We start from the raw sequence: 20,112 nt of genomic DNA on the forward strand, positions 1-20,112 counted from the left end.
GTGTGTGTATGTGTGTGTATATGTGTATGTATGTGTGTGTATGTGTGTATGTATGTGTGTGTATGTGTATGTATGTGTATGTATGTGTGTGTATGTGTGTGTATGTGTGTGTGTATATTTGTGTGTGTGCGTGTGCATTTGCGTGTGCATGTGCGTGTGCGTGTGCGTGTGTGTGTGTGTGTGTGTGTGTGTATGCTTTACTCTAGATGCTTAAAAATACCACAAAATTTAATTTGGTAGATTCACTTCTATCATTTTTCTTTTCCTTTGATTGCTCAAACCTGATACATTATACAGATCACATAGTCCCATCATTAAAAGAAATTTTCATTTTATTTTATGTATTAAAAGAAATTTTCATTTTATTTTATGTATATAAGTGTCTTTCTAACACATGTGTCTGTGTATCATGGGGCATACCTGTTATTTTGAAGACCAATAGGTGTCAGATCCCCTAAAACTAGAGTTACAGAGAGTTGTATACATCCTGATGTGGGTTCTGGGAATCAAACGTGGGTCCTCTGGTATTAGACACTCCAGCCCCCAAATTAACTCTGGATAAATATTTGCAATGATAAAAACCATTCTATTATTTTATCATATTAAATATGTACTAAAATATTTATATGTATAAAAAGATTTTCTTTAATTTAGTAGTAATATTTGATCCATTTGCTATAAGAGGTCACATAGATTTATTATTAGGTTTTTTAGGTAAATTAGAAGAAAGTTTGAGATATACAGTTAATGAAACCAAGATCTAATAAAGAAGAACATGTAGATTGGAAGAAAATTCTAGCACCAATCAGTTAACTATGTTAGTGAATATCTTCAGTTACCATATTTACAGATTAAACACACACGTATATCCATCTGAATAAATGAAACAAGATTAGCATTTTTTCTCCATGATTTTGTGACTTCTGTGGCTACCTAAGTTGTGCATAATCCAGAAGGCCTCACATCTGTTATACTTTAGAGGAAGAAATAAGTGTCATTTGGCTTTAGAGATAAAAACGTTCCATGGCAAATGCACACTAGGAAACTGGAAAGCGAACAGGGAAATCGGCTTATACGCACTGGTTAATCAATATAAATGAGCTATCTCAAAGTCTAGACATCATGGTGTGGCTTAAGAGGAGCAGGAAGTGTTTGGCTTGGTCACCCATTTGCAACTTGCAGTGGAAATTAGCATTATCAGTTTCCATTATGCAGACACACATGCTGATAAGCTAAAGAGCCAATTAAGTAATTATTGATAACATAAATATACATAAAGGAAATAAGGAAATTCTGTCAAGCATTTGGAACTTCTCACATATTTCAGAATTTTCATTTTGGTAAGCAGATATTGCAAGAATAATATGCCTTATTACAAAATCAACTTGAACATATTCTGCCCACTCAACTATCTCTGTTTTAAGACATGGATAGATTTCAATGGCAGAAACATAAAAGGGGTATAAATTAGCTGCTGAGGGAAACTGTCCACCAGGTTCCAAACCCTGAATTTCATTAGTAATCTTTAACTAATTATTGAGAGGATGAACAACCTGACAAGTATGTACAAGCAGAGTTCAGTTTAATTTGTGCAGTGGTTTTGCACAGGATAGGCAAGTGTGTTATATTCTAGACCCAAGTATTTTTTTTTTAAAAAATCCAAATTATACAGGATTTAAACTCCAAAATTCTCCCTTATGTCATGCTTCAGAATACATTCTGCAAAGTTCATGTCATGTTCTGTTCTGACAACATGAACATTCTTTCTAAAACAATTTGTTCAGTTCAACACAATGATAAAAATCCTAGAGAATCACAGACTGGGTATCATCTGAAATGGACAGTGGCTGGTATTTAAAAGGCGCCTAACAGAAGACCTCGCTAGGTAAGGATTGCACTTGTATATTATATTTTTGCAATAATTTGCATAGATCATTTTATAGTCAATTCACTGATATTCATAAGTTATTTACCTCCTTCACCAAAATTAATGCATATATCTTTGATTATGCTCATGAATATATTTTTTAAATTATGGTAATTTATATATGTATTTATATTAGGTAATGAGTCATCAGACACATTCTATCACATTTATTTAGCCAAGCCCAATATGCAACAAGTATCAGTGTTATATATTTACAAATTTTCTCTAATACTTTGAAAATATAAAAGAGAAAAGTTTCTGGAGGCACTTCTTTAAAGGATACACATTTTCATATTCACAAACCAACAGTCCCTCAAAAGCATTATAACAATTACATTCTGTCCAACTATATGCAAAAGTCCAAGAAAGTCATTATTTCCACAACTCTGCCCAAATTGAGTGTGATGGTGATCTTTGTAATTGCTACCAGCTATACAGGGTTTAGTTCCTTTCTTTAGTAGGCATTTCTTCCCTTCCTGAGGTTAAGCTTCTCTTTATATGTCCATGAATTGTTGGATTTCTCTTTAAACAACTTTTTTGATCTACTTGACCTTAGCTTTTAATAGTCTATCTTCATAATGTCTTGCAATTAATTAGATTACTGGCATTTATTGAGATACCTACTGTGAGACAAGCCTGTTAGTTAGAAGGTATAAGTGTTACTCTGAAGACATAGACGCAATTGAAAAAAAAATAGGAGAGACAATCAATTATTGTAACAACTGCATTGAACCTAAGAACTCCAACTGTACAAAGCGACAAAGGTTCTTCTGAAGTGGGAATGACCAGGAAGGGGTTTCTGGATGAATTTCACATAGAGAGCATAATAGATGTGTGATTGGTAAAATTTCATTCAACAGAGATTACATAGAAATCATGAAGTTTGGAAAGAAAAGGACTAAGGAAGTCCCTAAGACATGAAGGCAAATACTGCTCATATCATCAAAAGTGACTGGCTTAGATCACAAGGTTTTAGATGGGAGAAAACTGTCCAGAAAGAGACTGGGCAGATACAGAAACCATTTATAAAAGTGTTTACCTGACATTCTTATGAACTGATGCTTTTGCTTTAACTAATGGAAAGGGTCATTTCAACATTGGAGGAACAGCTTTGGCAGATGGATAAGGAATTGTAAGATTAGGAAAATAATAAGAAGGCTACAACACACTTGATGGTCAAGAATGAGAGCCTAAGATTACACTGCATCAATGCAATCGAGTGAAGTTGTTCACTAAGAGCACAAGACTAGCTTCCTATCAGTACTTCCAATCAGCTTCTCCCATCATTACTCATCTCTGTGATAGCACTTACTGCTTTGTATGAAGCCATGGTTCAGCCAGCCCACTCCATCAGAAAGGGACTTCAATTCCTGGCTGCATCAAAACAAACTGTTCCACCCAGAATAAACCTAAACCATGTTGTATCTTCACTTTCTTTGCATTCTCATTTGTGCCAAAACAAAACACAGAATTTGCTAATTGAGTGTGTATACTACTCAGCTTCTATAAACTCTAATAGCTTAGTGCAAACAGTTTTCTTTTCATGTTGAAAAATCCAATGATTTGGATAATTTAAAATAACAGTGTCCTCAATAGGAGTAGAAACAACTCATTAACTAATTTTTAAAGGACCCCTTCTTCTCATAACGGTACTTGCATTTTGCAAAAACTAAGCCCTATTCTTCTACTATTAGTAATAAATCTTTAATAATACACCTAGAGGGCTGATACATACCCTTGTCAATCTCCCTACACTATGAATATTAGTGGATTTTGCTCATATTTTTGATACTTCGCCTTTTTAGACTTGTATTGGTTTTCAATGCTTAATGTTTGCTTCCAAACACCCTGCCTTCTGTTGCTAGGAGCACAAAAGTGAACAATGTCTAGGGGCTAAAATTTCACCTCCTTGGATATAATTGCATTTTAACAAAGAGTTTTGAATTGTAAACAATGAAATAATAGAAGGATCAAAGGCAAGGATACACTTTAAATCATTTGGGCAAAGAAATCAAGACTATGACAAGCTATCCAGAAATGGTTTTATTGAATACTTTGCTTTTTTATTTATTTCTTTTGTTTTTAACTCAAAACAATTTTTCATCCTTCTCATTTTTCCTTTTTCCAGGAAGAATTTATACCAGTGACAAAGCCCCTTTCACCCAGTTGTTTCCCAGAAGAATAATGGCAAAGCCTATAAAAGGGGTGAAATATGAGAGATGGCCCTTAAATGGTGCTGCAGTGTGCTATGGCAGAAGCAGGTGCCTACTGAGTCTCAGCATGGGGGACATGTTGGAGGTGCACAGTAAGCAGGCTCAGTGTGGAGGACACATTAAAGGAGGAGCAAGGAGCAGGAGAGCCTAAGGAGAGTCTGCAATGTAGGCAGCAACTGTAACCTAAGTTCAAGGAAACATAAGCCTGGCCACTCCAACGGGTAAAGAGGGCAAAGATAAGTGTGTAGGCAGAGAGCCTGTCCACAGGTCAGTGCAGGGACATCAAGGCGCAAAGCCAGGGTAAGGCAAGTGAAGTTATAATTACAGGATGTTGTAAAAGTAGCTGCAGTACTTGATAAAAAGATAGTTTTGGAGGGTCTGTAAGCACATTTGTTTTGCGCTATCGTCAACTCCATAGTGAAGAAGTTTTCGTATTAAACATTCATCAAGAAGTATAATAATTACATTATAAGAGAAGTAAAAGAAAGTTTTAGTATTACTTAGTCCAAATAAGGGGTTTTAAACAATTTGAGCTAAGCAGTTGTCTATCTAAACTCAATGCTACTGTTAAACATCCCTTTGGAAAGATTTACCCACCACTTCTTTTCCTGTTCTCACATTTAAACAAGCTTGTAACAGAGCACATTTTTCCATTTATTTGGCCCAAACCAAATATTTTAGATTAAGAATGACCTTCTTAGTTTCCTAAGGTCTTATGTGAGGAAAAAAACTATGACAAAACTATTTTTGGCCATATAGATGATTATAATTTAATGATATGCATTTTTGGATGATTTTAATGTAAATACCAGGATTTAACAAACTATGTTTGCTCAAATCATATCACTTTCCCACAAGTCCTATTTTTTGTATATCTGTGCAAAGAGATATAATACATATACATTTATGGAGCAAAATAAATGTCTCATTTTCTTTAAACTTCTCAATATTCCATTGTACTTGATCCAAATAACCTTTTATAAATTTCTCTTATTACACATTTAATTATACAATGTGGATAATGGTATACAGTATATAACTTCATACTTCATAATGTTATCAGTTAATTAAGCATTTAGTATATAAAGCATCATGTATAATTTTAAATAATAATATTCATTTGGGGGAGAATTCAAGTTTTCATTAAAGGAAAAGAACTGAAGGTAGAAAATGATACCTTCCAAGCAGCAGTTATAGTTATATGCTGCCATGCCAGCTACTTCCCTAAGGAGAATCCAGGCATGCTTAATTGTAGAGAGACATCATTACTTAGAAGAAAAACATGACTCTTTGATATCCTTGCTTCTCCTGAACTAAGATTGTTCTGCTGAATCTAGCAGTGTCTAAGAAACAATAAAGCTAAGCTGATTCTACAGAGAGGCCCAGGTATTGTGAGGTCACGAACAATAATTGTTTCTGAGTTTTGATCAGTGCTGCTTCGGCTTCAGGTGTGCATCCACACAAAATCACTGCCTGTCATTAATGAAATCCATTCATGGTGGCAAAATGCAGGTGAAGTGACAATTCCATTTGCCATCTTCTTTTCTGACTTTTGGATTTTCAGATCTTTCTGGGAATCAAACTATGTAAGTATTCTAGAAGTAGCACTTGTCATAGGGTGAAGTTCATGTGCAGCTATAGTATCCCACACAGCTTGGAGTAGCCACCCAACAGTCCAGGTCATCACTTTCCTTTGACCTAAGACTTCCTCCCATTTCCTTCTAATAATAGCTTCATATGGCTACCAGAAATAGCATTAAAGATATGTCCTTCTAACTCTGAGAACTACTGTTAGACAAGGAGTTATGAAGCCAAACTCATTTATTCAAAAGAATCTCTAGTTTTATACTTTGTAGCTTTATTTAACTCTCCCTTTTTGCATACAAATGGACTAGCTACCAATGCTTTCTCCAATATCCAATATCTGTATCTTTAGCAGAACCGAGGTCCAACTCAGTAAGTACCTGGGACTTGACTGATCCATGTGTTTACATTTGTACCAAACCACAATGGACTTTTATAATTTCAAACTTTATTTCCCAAACTTTAAAACTGGAGGAAATTCACTATAGTGTAGTTTGTAAAAATTCATTCTTTGTAACTCAAAATGACAGAGTAGTGTCTTTTGGGTGTAATATATGAAAATTTCTCTTTTGATGACTGGAGTTTAGTCAGCACACTAAACATCCTACTAATAGGAGGTCCACAACAGGAGCAAGTACACTCGATGGCTTTTAGTCCTTCCCTCATACTGGGAAATGCTGCTGTGTAAGTCTGCTACAACCTGCAAGTCTAATAACCTAATTGTGCTAATTGTAAAGCAGTCACTTAAAGTACTTGACAACTGTCCCAAGAACCTTTAACCCTTTGATGAATGAATACATAGATTTTGTCATGCAGTTGCAAAGCTGCCTGCTTGAGTCCCTGACACAGATTTCAACCTAGCTATCAACTCCATAGTGGGCTCTAGCTTACACTTGACTCATAAGTAAAATAGAAATGTTATAAAGCCGGGGAAATAATAGTATTGAAGGAATAAGCAAGGTAAGGTGGATAGAACACAATATAAAATGATTTCACTAAAGTAAAATAATTATAAGTACTATTGAGGTAACAGAACAATTTTAAGCTGATCTCATATTTACAAGGTATCTGCAGCTCTAGTGACCTAACAAACTTTAAGTAATTAGACCACAGCATTTTTGGAGAGCATGGTTATTTATAGACTTAGAGGATTTGTGAGAATTTGATTAGACTATCTAGTAATGTGTTTTCCAATATCTACTCACTTAATTATTGACTGGGCTCATTCAAAGTTATCAGCACTTGCCAATTTTAGCATTTGGGCTGCCCGAATTGGAAGTTTTACATTGATCAATTGTAATGGGTAGATACATGTTTAAACACTACAAATCAAAATTAAAAGTGTGTTGTATTTCTAAATATTATTAAAACATCAGAAATTGAAAAATAATTCAATGTTGTATAAGGTATTTAAAACAGAGAACTCTATTTGTTCCTGATTTATTTATACATAAATGTGTCTGCTCTCAAGATGATGTTTTCATTTATATTACAAACACTGGATATTTTGCATAAAATTTTGTAAAGTGGATTTTCTCTAAAGATTATCTTATACCTTAGTGTTCATATATAATTTATAAATGTGCTGGTTTTCATCAAGAAGCAATCATTTTGAATTTGAAGGAATTTCTTTGAAGTTGATTTGCTCTTACATACATAAAATACATGAATCTTCTGTGTATAGGTCAGAGAATCCTCACAAACATGTACCCCAAAGAACCACGCCCAAGCCCAAAGCCCCACTCGCTATCAGCATCATGGGTCAGGTCCTCTGTTCTGATCTCGGTGATCATATTTCTGTTCCTTTAACTCTCCAAACAAATGGGATTATAATATTATTTGTATGAGCTTTTGCCCTAAGTTATGTGTGTTTGGTTTAGATTTTACCCAAGGGAAACAAGAAAACTAATACTGTTACTATGTTTGCCATATATCAATGTGTAGTAGAAGAATCCCACCAAATCTGGGCATCAGTGGTCAAAAGCACATCAAAATAATCCTAAAGTTATATTGCTAAAGTAGTACTTAATCTTTGACCTTGATTATGACATTCTACAAACACCACACTGAGTAGAATTTGAGTTTTGTAAGAAACCCTAAATCATACAAACCCCTAAATCACAAATCAACCACTCTCACACCCTCTATATGGTAGGTCAGCTGGAACTATAAAAGTTTTTGCTGACTATGAAGCTTCTCAGAACCTAAACCACAGAACATTAGTGACCTTATTCTAATTTAATGTTCATTTAAAGGCAAAGTCACCCCTAAAATTGTTTCTTCATGTCTTAAATCATGTTCTGTTTGTACACACACAGACACAGACACACACAGAGACACACAAACACACACACAATATGTAAATCATAAGGCTGTAAAGAAATCTGAAAAAGCATCCTCCTATCTCTATTTCTATACTAGAGTAGAAATATTCATAATCTAGACTGAGGATAGTATAGACAGAACCATAGAATCGTGGAAAAACTCAAAAGAAAATGGCCAGCAAAACTTTTTTTTTCATAACCCAATTAGAGCTTTCGAAATGTACTGTCCAAGAAACTACGCAAGTATAACTATTCTTGTACTTCTAAGTAAGGGGGAAAAAGGACTGAGCAATAAAATATAAAGAAGTGCATAATAATACATGTATGCTTTACATAATATTTTAATAAAATAAATTTTTATATAAAAAGTTGTTCAAAATTGTACTAGGTATATTTCTGGGTGTTTTGTAATTTGTTTGCAAAGTTACTTTAACAGTAAGTTCATTATTATAAAACAGCACATGACTGCGGCCAAATATAATTTTTCATCCCTATTTATCTGTGCATTACTGTAACAAGCAGAGACAGATGGGAGAGACACAGACTGGGAGAAACATTGGTGGCTGGTGACTGCTCTGGAACATGCCAGACTCACCTTCTAATTCCCACAATACAACTGAAAATAACTCAACTGTTAACACAATCCCAGTACTTTTTCTCGTCCAATGATGTGATTGTTTTTAAGTAATCAGTTTAATTGTCACATTTTATTTAATGATGGCCAAATTGGAACAGAATTACACTGTCGTATATATGAATAAAAATATAATTTATTTGTGATAACCATAACATCTATTTTAAATTTAAAATTTTTAAATCTCAAATATATTAGTAGCCTGCCTTCATCAAATATATAAGTAAATTTAACTTTTATATGAAAATCAAAAACATTATGAATTGGACACAGTTGCTTATACTGGCCATTTAAAAGGCTCCTATTATAGATAGATAATAATACTATAGACTTTAAAGATAGTGAAAATTAATTTCTTGCTTTTGTTTTCTTGGCCAACTCCTGGGAATCCAACCCAGTGTTTGCACAAGCTAAAAGTCTTTGGCTCTTGAGCTGCAGCCTCTGCCAAGTACAACTTTACACAAATGGTAAGTTGGAAAGAGTACTATTTAAGTACAGGATTGAGGCAGAGTGCTGGCATGATATGAAGGGTAATAGACATTTAGAATTTTATGACAATAAATTCTAAGATTTTTTTTTGAATTTTGAATCACAGCTTTAAAAGATACAACCTTAAAAAAAAAAGTGTATAAAACAGAAACAAAATCTTAATCTTATTATCTTCTTTATTTCCTTTATTCTTAAGTTGAAAATTTACATTACTGCTTCGGAATTCAAATTTTGTGTGCAAGTCCCCTTCAAGAAAAATGGCCTCAATGAGAAAAAGACTGGTGGTCCTGAGAAAAACAAAAGCACAAGCAAGCAGATACCACCCATTGACGAGCTCGGTCACCCACCATTCTCTGTTTACAGACAGCAGCTTCATTTTCATAATGGTTATGTGAAGCAAATTCTGATCCTATACCAAATCATAAATTGAAGAACAGAAAATTTGAGCTTTTACATTTGTAATGTTTAGAAAGGCAAACCAGAAAGTATAAGTAATTTAGCCCTTAAACTAAAATTACTCAACAGAATAGACAAAGAAAAACTAAAACAAATTCTATGAATCTGTGGAATTCTAAAATGGTAACTATTTTGAGATAATTTCATAGTTTTAAGCAAACAGAAGTGTTTTACTGTCCAATAGTAAGACATATCCAGGATGTTTCACAGAAAAGGAATCTATTCATGAGCTTTGTCCTATTCAAAGGTTTTCAACAGTGATAACCAATCTTCCTGCTAAATGGCAGACCTCAAATAAAATTCTGGCAATTTATCTGTATCATTATCTTCAGTATTTTCAACTTAACTTTAAAAAAATCTTATAAACATTTTAGGCTTTTGTACAAACTGTAGAAATATTATACATAGTAATATTCCATTGTAAATGTATTCAGTTTACAGTGTAGCACNAAACAGCCAGTATGTGCTACTTTTTGTTAAAAAGACAAAATGATTACAATGTATNGTACTTGGAGATTGATACAATATGGTATTGCCACTGTGTTCCAGAAGCCTATAGCATTAATTGGAATAGCCAAGATAAACACACTGATAATTTACACAGTTAGGATCATGATTTTAAGTGGATAATAGTGTTCTAAATAATAAATGAACTTAAATCTCTATATCCAACTAAGCCCTCAAAGATTCCAAGTTGCTTAAGACATGCTTATGATTTGAAGGATTCCAGTCAAGCACCTTTCCCCTCCACTTTCTCTAGTACTTTGGGCTGTACCTTATTGTGGGTGTTTAACAACTGCTGCTGAGTGACAAACATAATTGAGTTTTAATTTCCTTTGGCCCCTTTCAATCACTTTCACAAACATGTCATTAGTAAAACAGAACTTTGAGGCTGCCATTTTCATCTCCTGTGCTCTATTCTTGTGTCTATGAAGCTTAAAAATTTTTAATAGTTCAGCAAACCTAGGCAAGGCCTCTCTCTACTACTTTCTTGAATATGGACTGAGAGTTCCATTCAAAGAGGGCTCCTGCCAGTGGCACCAACTGTGCCACATTCTGTATAGATTTCAGTACCTCTGAGTTTCCCTCATCTACATCTTTCTATGTTTACCAGCAAGTACCTCTCACACTTCAGCTTTAAGTATAATGACCACACCTCAAGGGGATAATGGATGAGGTTCACCTTTTAAAATTCCACACATCTTGTAGCCATTTTTAAAAATATGTCTCTATTTTTAGACTCATAAACATATACACATATATACACATATATATGCATATATATGTATATGTATATATTTAAATAGTATGACTCCTCAGTAGAATATAGGATGGCTGATGAGATAAGATCTACTTCAAAGTGTACTCACTATTACATTGCATAAGCCTAATGCTCTGGCATGTGCTAAGCAGTCTTTATATAAAAGAAAGATGTATTACCAAATATATGAATATATCATCAAATCCCTGGTTTCAATAAAATACGTAAAAGACCTAATTGAAACAGTACTTCAATAAAGACATTTACTTACTACACTGCCATGTCAAATGATATTAAGCAATCGTATCTTTATATTAATTTAAGTAAGAAACTGAAAGAAAATAGCATCAGAACCTAGTTTGAAATTTTAACATCTGATCCTAAAATGTCTAGAACTTACTTAGATCTGGGGATCACAAATACAATTTAATGTCTTAATGATTGTCATTTTATCCTTAATTTTAAGATTGGTGGTCATAAAGTTCTCTAAGTTTTTGAAGCTCCTAGAAATCTATCACTATGCTTAAGTAGAAACTTATTAAATAATAATGCACTGACGCACTTAGATGAGTATAATCTGATGAAAAAACTATGTGCTCCATAAGCATCCATCATTCAAGAAGGATGACATTGTTAAGTAGTTGAGTTCTGAGACTAATGTTCAGAGTCAGAAACATCAATGGTGCATAAAATACCAGTTTCTGTGGCCATTTTATACGAATCTTTGTTCTTTGAAAAACATCTTAACCCTCCTCCCAACACACACACACACACACACACACACACACACACACACACACACAAAATAAACCTGAAGGATGTAAATTTTAGCATATGAGAAAAAACATGATTGGGAAATAAGGTTAATATGATCTGTTCTAGGCTCTGTCATTAACCTGATCATGAAACATAACTTTTCTGGTGTTTTCTCTCCAACAGTACATAATTATGTAGAAAAATCAATAAATCTTACTAAGCCCATATAAGTACAGCAAGGATAAAACAGAACTCATTCAACAAAAATATTCTGGAAACTAATATGTACAGATTATCTCAGACATTGTAGATGGGGAAGATAAAGCCAGATTGTTATCACTAGATATTGCTACCATATTTTTATTTCTTAATTGTTTCAAATAGAAGGCCACTACAATAATAATGAAATTCCTAAACTAAGTATAAAAGGAATTGTAGGGACTGGATATGCTTTAACTTAGTGTTTAATATTAGCTTAATTGTAATCTTTCCTGAACAGGTTCTGTAAGGAATATTTATTTTGTTTTTAAATTGGGTTTATAAAGAATGTAGTAATCAGTGTAAATACTGAATGCAGACAGAGCTTTGTTTACACTTGATCTGAATAGAAATCATCTCCCCCAGTTGTCATGCATGATAGGTGTTGGGAGAGGCATCCATTCCAATTAATTATTCAATAGTCACTTGACACACATGAAACAGAGAAAATAAGCCAAGCCAAGCCAATACTTCTGGGAAGTCAGACTATGCCATAATCATTCCACCTCCCATTTCTCTAACAATGAAAGGAATTCAGCCTTTTGTTTTCCTGCCATGACTAGTGGTGATCTTTGAATTTCCCTTTCAGCTTAAATTTTCAAAATAAATGAATGTTCAGGACAATGCTGATGGACTGACTTCCTTGGGATGAGTTTTCTTAGGCATCAGATATTATAATGCCCCAATATTCCTCCTCTTAATTTCAAATCATGTACCTTACAGAAATAGCTATGCCTTTGCCAAAAAAAAAAAAAAAATGTATTTTGGAAACATCTTATTCTGTTTCTTTTTAACATTACTTTTTTTGCAGGCTTTCTTCAGTCTTAACTGTTTCTGATTATGCATGATCCTTGGATCCCTACATTAAAATGCATAGAAATATTTTTAAAATTCATTTAAAACACTCTCCCACACAGTACAAGCTGTCATTGTGTCATGTTTGTTTCTTAATTTAAGAAAGAAAGTTATATTTCATTAACTTGCCGTCTTTATCATTTAAAGTGGCATTAGGATGCCTAGAGAAGTATTTTTCCATAAAAATATTATTTGCCATTCTCTATTAATCAGTACAAATGTATGCAGCTTCAAGTTGTACAACTGAATTGATCTCTTATACTTATCATAGTCATGATTTACAAGTCAGCTAGATTTGGTAGAGGAAAAGGATTGTTCTGTGTCATTTTTTAAAAACATGAAATCTGATTTTATGTTCATGGAAATTCACCAGCAGAGCTGCAAGTGCAGTATGGAACACGGGGCCATCTCTAACTCCTTATACCAAAGTACCTAACACAAACAAACCCACATGAAAATAAAGCATAGTTAATAATTCTTGACCATCCCATCACTGTTCCCGTGGAACAGACCACTCCTGAATAACATTTGTTTTTCTCTCTAACTAAGTCTCTTTTCTGTTTAAGCTGTTACAAATTTCACCATGTCTTCCTTTCTTTTAAGGCCAAATGAGAGAGCTGCCAAGTCTAATAAGAATTACAAAGGCTTGCTTCTCTCAACACTATCAGCCAAAATAAAAAAGTAAGAAAGAAACAAAACCAAAGGGGGGGGACGGTAAAAACAATACCAGACATTACACAATAAAATGCAGCCACACAGAGTTTTTGTCCCAGTCTTTTCAAGTCAGATATAACAATTTATCGTTGTCTACACTACAACTATAAGTGCACTGGCTGCCTTGATTTTACCTAACTGAATATACCAAGCCACCCATCCTGCTTTGCCTCTAACACATTCATGTTTCATCCTAAAAATACCATTCACCCACTTTCTGTTTAGAGGTTTTCCTGTAGTCATACAAGTATATTTTCCTTGGTCACTGTCATAATAAATAAATAAATAAATAGATAAATAGATAAATAAATAAATAAATAAAATGGAAGAGATACATTAAAAAACAGAATTTTAGATGTAAAGTGGTGAAGATAATGCTTAGATGTGCTTTGTTTATTTTAAGCCCTTAAGGACCACAGAAACAATTCGACTTCTCTACTCAGACAAATGTCATCAGCTGACTATCCTTGGAAAAATCTCCTACCGTGGCTCACATACATCCTGTTCATTAGCCTGGACAATCTTCCTGATCCAGCAACGCCTAAACTGCTCTATTTTGTTACCAAGCATTTGTTAATCAAGGAATACATTGCCTCATCTCTAACATTCCTTAACGTTAGCTGAGCTATCTCACACTTGAAGAAAACAAAGAAATCAAAATTTTTCTTAAATATGGCAAATTTGGGATTGGGACAGAACCATGGAAACCAAAGTTTCTAAAAAGCCTCCTGTTCGTGAAGAAAATCTCTCTTCCACACCAGGGTCAAGTCTTGGATTTGCAAAGGCACCCGGGGCCTACGGCCTGTCAAGTGTGCTGTGACCAGTAACCATGTGGACAGCTCTACTGCAGCCCACAGCTGCTCACTCTCCATTTAGTTTTCTCACCAAACACATGTTCAGTCTTCTAGACAATTGTCAACAACCTTACAGGCAATGTCTAGATACTATGGCTACTGATGGTACAGGGCGGTAGAGGGCCATTTAGGTAGGCAGTGGCCATAGGACTTACAGGGACCTGCCAATGTTCCACTGCGGGATTTGGTCCATTGGAGGGAGGTCGGCGTGCCCCCTAAAAGGCTGCAAAGGGAGGCAGCATGGCGGGGAGGGACAGGCCTTCACCCAGAGGCTTCCGGAAGAGGAAGGCCCCATGCACCGGCCTCCCTCCCAGCCCAGGCCGAGGCTCCGCGGGGTCGGGCAGGCCTTACCTTGGCTGCAGTCCTTGCCACGGAAGCCGGTCCTCGAGCAGTCGCACACGGCCTGGTCGTCGACCACGGAGCACACGCCCCCGTTGAGGCACACGCCGCCCTCGCCTTCTTCGCCCGCCTCGCATGGGCTCCCGCCACCGCTGTTGGGAGGCTCGTCGTCCAGCTTGACCTCGCCGCCGTCCACGGGCAGCGCCTGCGACGAGTTGACCCTGACGTCACGGATCCAGCCCTTGAAGGGCTCGCGCTCGCGCACCGAGGCCAGCGTGAGCTTGAGGGCCGCGGCGCGCAGTTCAGGCGGCAGGCCGCCCACGAAGAGCCCGCTGAACACCGTCATGTCCCTGCGCTTGGACTTGACCTCCACCCACTTGGCCTCGGCACGGTCGATGTAGAGCGTGGTGTTGCGGAACTGGCGGCGGATGCGCACGCTGTGCCAGGCGCCGTCGTTGACCGGCGTGTCAGCCAATAGCGTGGCGGGCTCGGCGCAGAAGATGGAGAAGCTGAGCTGCAGGCGGCCGCCGCGTGTTAGGATGAGCTCGAGGAAGTCGCAGAAGCCCTCGTCGTCGAAGTAGAGCACGAGGCCGCGGGCACTGCGCGTCTTCAGCTGGAAGCTCATCTCACTCTCGCAGCAAGCGTTCCACTTGGGGAAGCGCGTCCACTGGCCCTCGGCGCCCGGGAACTCCAGCCCGCTGCCCAGCTCTGCCCAGCAACCCAGCAGCAGCAGCGACAGGCAGAGGAGACAGCAGCCCCCGCGCTGGACCAACGCCGTCCCCATGCTCGGGGCTGGGGTGCGGCGGGGGGGAGCCGGGGGCGACAGGGTCGAAGCGGTCCTGGACACCTTCACAGAGAAACGGGGGTCCGCAGAGGAGTGGGAGGGAGGGAGGAGGCGGCAGTGGGAGGGGCACACCCTCCTTCAACTCTTTTTTCCTTCTTCTTCTCTTCCAGCAGCCCCTTCCTCTCTCCCAGTAGTCTCCTTCCAACTGGAAAGCGGAGACCCCAGTCCTATGGGATAGCCGCAAAACTTCCAGGCCAAAGGGGGGATACACTTTGGAGGCAACGTTCTGAAAAGGGCGGCCACCGAGGCTCAAGAGAGATCACTGATCCATCTGCATCCGATGATGTTTAAGTAAGGGCATCTGTGGCACCAACAGGTACTTCAAATATTCCAAGACCAACACCTTCAAAGTACCGCCAGCGTGGTGCCAGCCGTAGGAGAGCAGAGTCAGAAGAAACACACTTTTCTCAGAGAGGAACACGAAGCCAACACTGAGCCAGGATCTTTGGCTGCTTGGCAGGCCTCGAGGCCCCTCCAGATGTTGGCTCCAAGCACAGAAGGAGAAAGGACAGAGTGAGACACCAGAATAGCTTCAGAGGCCTACTTCTGTCATATCATGGGCTTCCAGCACCACTAAAGCAAAGGCCAAATTTCCTGTGCATGCCCTCCCAGGCTGATTCACTTTATGTTTAAGAGCCCTGTCGGTAGGTCTCAAACCCTGCTGTGAAATAGCCAGAAGCTGTTAGATGGTGAAATCAATCCCAAGAACTCTTCTCTTTTCTCTGTCACTGCAAGACCACCCTAAGATTCCAGCATGTCAATTGGCTGTATGTTGGTGATGCATTTTGATTTTATTTTGTCGTTTATAAGAACTCAGAAATCTGTAGAAAATTGAAATAAAAATTAGGGCCTGTAGTTATTTATAGTATCATACAAATCATTACTCAGCTAGGAAAGCAGGTAAATAAACAGTGGTTTTATCTAACCAAGGAATTAATCTAGGTGGATACAGGTACGTGTGTGTGTGTGTGTGTGTGTGTGTGTGTGTGTACTTACAGTAAGACTTCATGTTTCCAAGTATTGTCACACTTTTAGAGCAAGCTATTATAATCTTAAGTTTACCATATTTGTTCATTAGTGACCAGATTTTTAAAAACATTTTGATTATGATATTCTCCCCATTTGCCCAAGAAATTTTTAATTTCTAAAATGTATGAGGAGAGAAATGGAAAACCTTTGTAAAGGTTTTCTACTTGCACTGTATGTTAGTTACATGTACAGATAATCAAACTTATTCAAGCCTCCTTTAATAACAAATTTTGCAACAGGCAAAATACGTCAAACTTTCAGCCAGAAGATACCATCATATATTTGTATAGCAATTCCTACTCTTTTACTTGTCTTCCAGACAAGAATATAGTGGCTTCTTGAGAGTCTCTTTAAATTTTCAAGAAAATACATTCCTCATTTTTAGTCAAATATACAATGTTATTATATAAAAACATCTAAATGAAGACAAATTTGCAGTATTATTTATGTCCTTACTGCCATAATACGAGTCCATTCAGAAATGAGTATCGAGTCTTCTGCCTAACAGAACAATGATCAGATTCCTCCTCAAGTCCTTATTTGGGTGTCAGCCATTAGAATTTGTGTGGTCACAACAGTTGGCATGTATGTTACCTCAGCTGTTATGGCTCCAGGATGCTAGAATTTAAAGCCATACCTTTGAATCACTCACTCTGCCATTAAATCACTTCCTTTTATTCAACTCTAATCTAAGGTAGAGAAATAGAAATCTTCGAGGAGGGACTTGAATTTTCAAAAGCAAATAACTCAATTAAAATTAAAATTAAAAAATATATTAGTCATTCCAAGCAAACACATCACCCTACCATGTCTCAGTATCTCCTACACACACACACACACACACACACACACACACACACACCAAATTTATAGCTTGGACACAGCTCACTAGCCAATTAACACTTTTTTTTCCACTACAAGCTGAAACTAGCAGTAATTTATGGCACTGCATTGTGGCAGCTCCTCTCTGGTGGGAGCTAAAATCATTTCTCTTCAGTTCAGAGCAATCCCTACAGGTGTCAGCTGAGAGCCATCAAGCTAGAGGATCCTACTTCAAGTTCCTCCCCAGATGAAATTGATGACTGGTTCTTCTTTAAACACTTGCACGCCACAAAAATAACACACACAACACAGACACAACACATATACACACACACACCTCACAGACACAGCACATATACTTCACAGACTCATACACTGCTCCTTATCAAATGGTAATAAAAATATCAGTTGCCTATTTATTATGACTGATACATTCCTCACCATCAGCCATTACAAGTTATATCTTGCCTACTCCTGCCTGTGCCAAACCCACAAAAGGTACTTTTAAAAAATGATCAATAATCACATATTATTCAGTATACTTTCATGTTTAAGGAGGATGAGAAATATGGTAAATATTCAGTATTTAGCAAAATAAGTCTGGTCTATCACAAGAGGAGTGCTTTGAGGCCATTCTCAGCTTGAGTATCTGAAAATCTCTGTCTCTGTGTGTCTTCTCTCTCCCTCTCCCTCTCCCTCTCCCCCTCCTCTGTATGTGTGTGTATGAGTGTGTGTGTGTGTGTGTGTGTGTGTGTGTAGAGGGGGAAGGGATAAAGACAGGCTGGATAGATGACTATTGGAGATTATTATTGTATTAATTTTACATATATCACATTACCTTTTTGCCTACTCTCTTGTGCCCTCCTCCTCAAATGCACACCTTGACCATTTTGTAAAGGATAGAGGGAAGGAGGAGAAAACTAAGAATATATATATATATATATATATATATATATATATATATATATATCACAAGGGAGGTCAACTGGTTCTCCCAGTTCCTAGAGGAAGCTCATTGTGTGAGAGACAGTATCTACATCTATATGGAGAAAATGGATTCTCCCTAGGTGCCCAGAAAGACCTGGTAAGTTCACAAATTAGAAGATGAAATAAAGGGATCTGAAAAACAACCATACTGCAGCCAAAACAAGAAGCGCTCTAATTCAAAAGCTGCCTGGCAGCCTCATTAATCTTTTCTACTGTTTCTAGAACAAAATTCATTCCCAAGTCACTGGACGGATCAATACTGTATGCTGATTAGCTGCAGTTGCCTTTATTTTACCATGTTTTCAGACACACACACACACACACACACACACACCTTACTAAGAAACCTTTCAATATATATCTCTTTAAAGACTCTTAAATCTATGTTGTTGCTGTTGGTTTTTTTTTTTTTTACAAGTTTTATCTTTTTGACTCTGGCTTTTGCAAAGTATCTCAATACCAATGCACACCCCAAATTCTCCCTGGCTTTCCCGCCCAGTCTCTAAGCACCATCTCTAACACCAGTGCAGTTTCTTGAAGCCTGAAGTCTACTGCACAAATTAAGGGTGGGCACAGTCAGGTCTGATCAGGAAGGAAGAGAAAGAAAGAGATGTAGATATATTTTATTGTTTTGTTTTCTAACTGCCTTTCCCCTTTCTTTGGATGATAAATCACTGCATTTAGCCTTTAAGTTACTACCTAGTTACACCATCTCATCTTGCCATTTGAAAGACAACATGCAAAACAACCATAATCTCCAATCCTCCACCCTCCCACCGCCCATCCTTCCCTCTGTAATTGTGGCAGATCCTGGCCCAGTTACAACAGGGAAAGATATCCTTCTCCAGCTTGCCTCGCCCCATCTCCCCTCCCCCTCCCCCGCGCCCAAATTGAGCTCCTTTACCTGCCTGGTTATTCCCCTTAGCTCGAGTCAGAACCTGAAGCATGCATCGGTAAAAGCGAATTTCCTGAGGTCTAAGGATAAGGCGACTGCTGCTGCCTTTTTTCCGAGGCGTCAGGCTTGAGCGTCTATCTCCAAGAGTGAGGAAGGGAAGAACATGGAACAGAGAGGAGCAGCAGGGGGAGCAGGAGGAGGAGAGGGAAAAAGGGAAGGAAGAGGCGGTGGTGAAGCCCGAGAAGGCTGGGTTACGTGACGCCGGGTGCTGTCCTTCTGAAAGAGAAGGGCGGAGCTGAGCTCTCCGCAGTACCATGGAGAGCGGCCGGCCCGTGCTCTGGCTGGGGAAAGGGTGGCCTCGGCTGGCAGCTGCAGCCCCTTCCAAGTTCAGATGCTGAGAGCAAGGTGGCTCTACCTTGGCATCTTCCCCTTGCAGGGGGAATCTTGGGGCGGAGACTTGCCACAAGCACTTCTAACTAGTCATTCGCCACCCCCCCCCATTCCGAGAGAGAGAGAGAGAGAGAGAGAGAGAGAGAGAGAGAGAGAGAGAGAAAGCCTACTGAGCATGCCCAAGCCCCTGTTATAGACCCACGAAAATCTTGTGGAGATTCCACTTCTCCGGGATTTAGCCGTGATTGGGCGGGGGTACCTGAGAAGATGCCAGAAAAGGACCCTGCAGCTAAAGGGAAGGAGCTGAAGCCCAGGGGATGGTGACTAAGAGGAGCTCTGGTTGTGTGTGTGTGCACCTGGATCTCCTGTTCTGAATCTTTGCAAAGCTAGAGGCTCTTTGAAGAATGCAGGGACAGGCAGGACTCAACACCTGCACTGGCTTCTTACAATACTCAGTGTTCCTGCCCCACCCCTTGCTATA

At 38.0% G+C, this 20,112-nt stretch overlaps 1 protein-coding gene across 27 annotated transcripts in view; it reads right to left on the reverse strand.

Annotated features, from left to right (window-relative positions):
- Positions 1-19,651, reverse strand: part of Nrxn1 (neurexin 1) — a 1,070,033-nt gene extending 1,050,382 nt beyond the window's left edge. For 16 of the 27 annotated variants that reach the window (XM_029531588.1, XM_029531595.1, XM_029531585.1 and 13 more), the window contains exons 1-2: positions 19,251-19,650; positions 14,677-16,329 (exon numbers count right to left, since the gene is read on the reverse strand). In XM_029531588.1, coding sequence (XP_029387448.1) covers positions 14,677-15,448 — 772 coding nt within the window. In that variant the 5' untranslated portion in view covers positions 15,449-16,329; positions 19,251-19,650. Of the gene's footprint in view, positions 1-14,676; positions 16,330-19,250 lie in introns of all 27 variants that reach the window. The other 11 variants (XM_029531581.1, XM_029531578.1, XM_029531577.1 and 8 more) reach the window with 3 other exon arrangements.
- Positions 19,652-20,112: the final 461 nt, after the last annotated feature.

The sequence above is a fragment of the Mus pahari genome, chromosome 18, assembly GCF_900095145.1.
Source record: "Mus pahari chromosome 18, PAHARI_EIJ_v1.1, whole genome shotgun sequence".
Classification (NCBI taxonomy): Eukaryota; Metazoa; Chordata; class Mammalia; order Rodentia; family Muridae; genus Mus; species Mus pahari.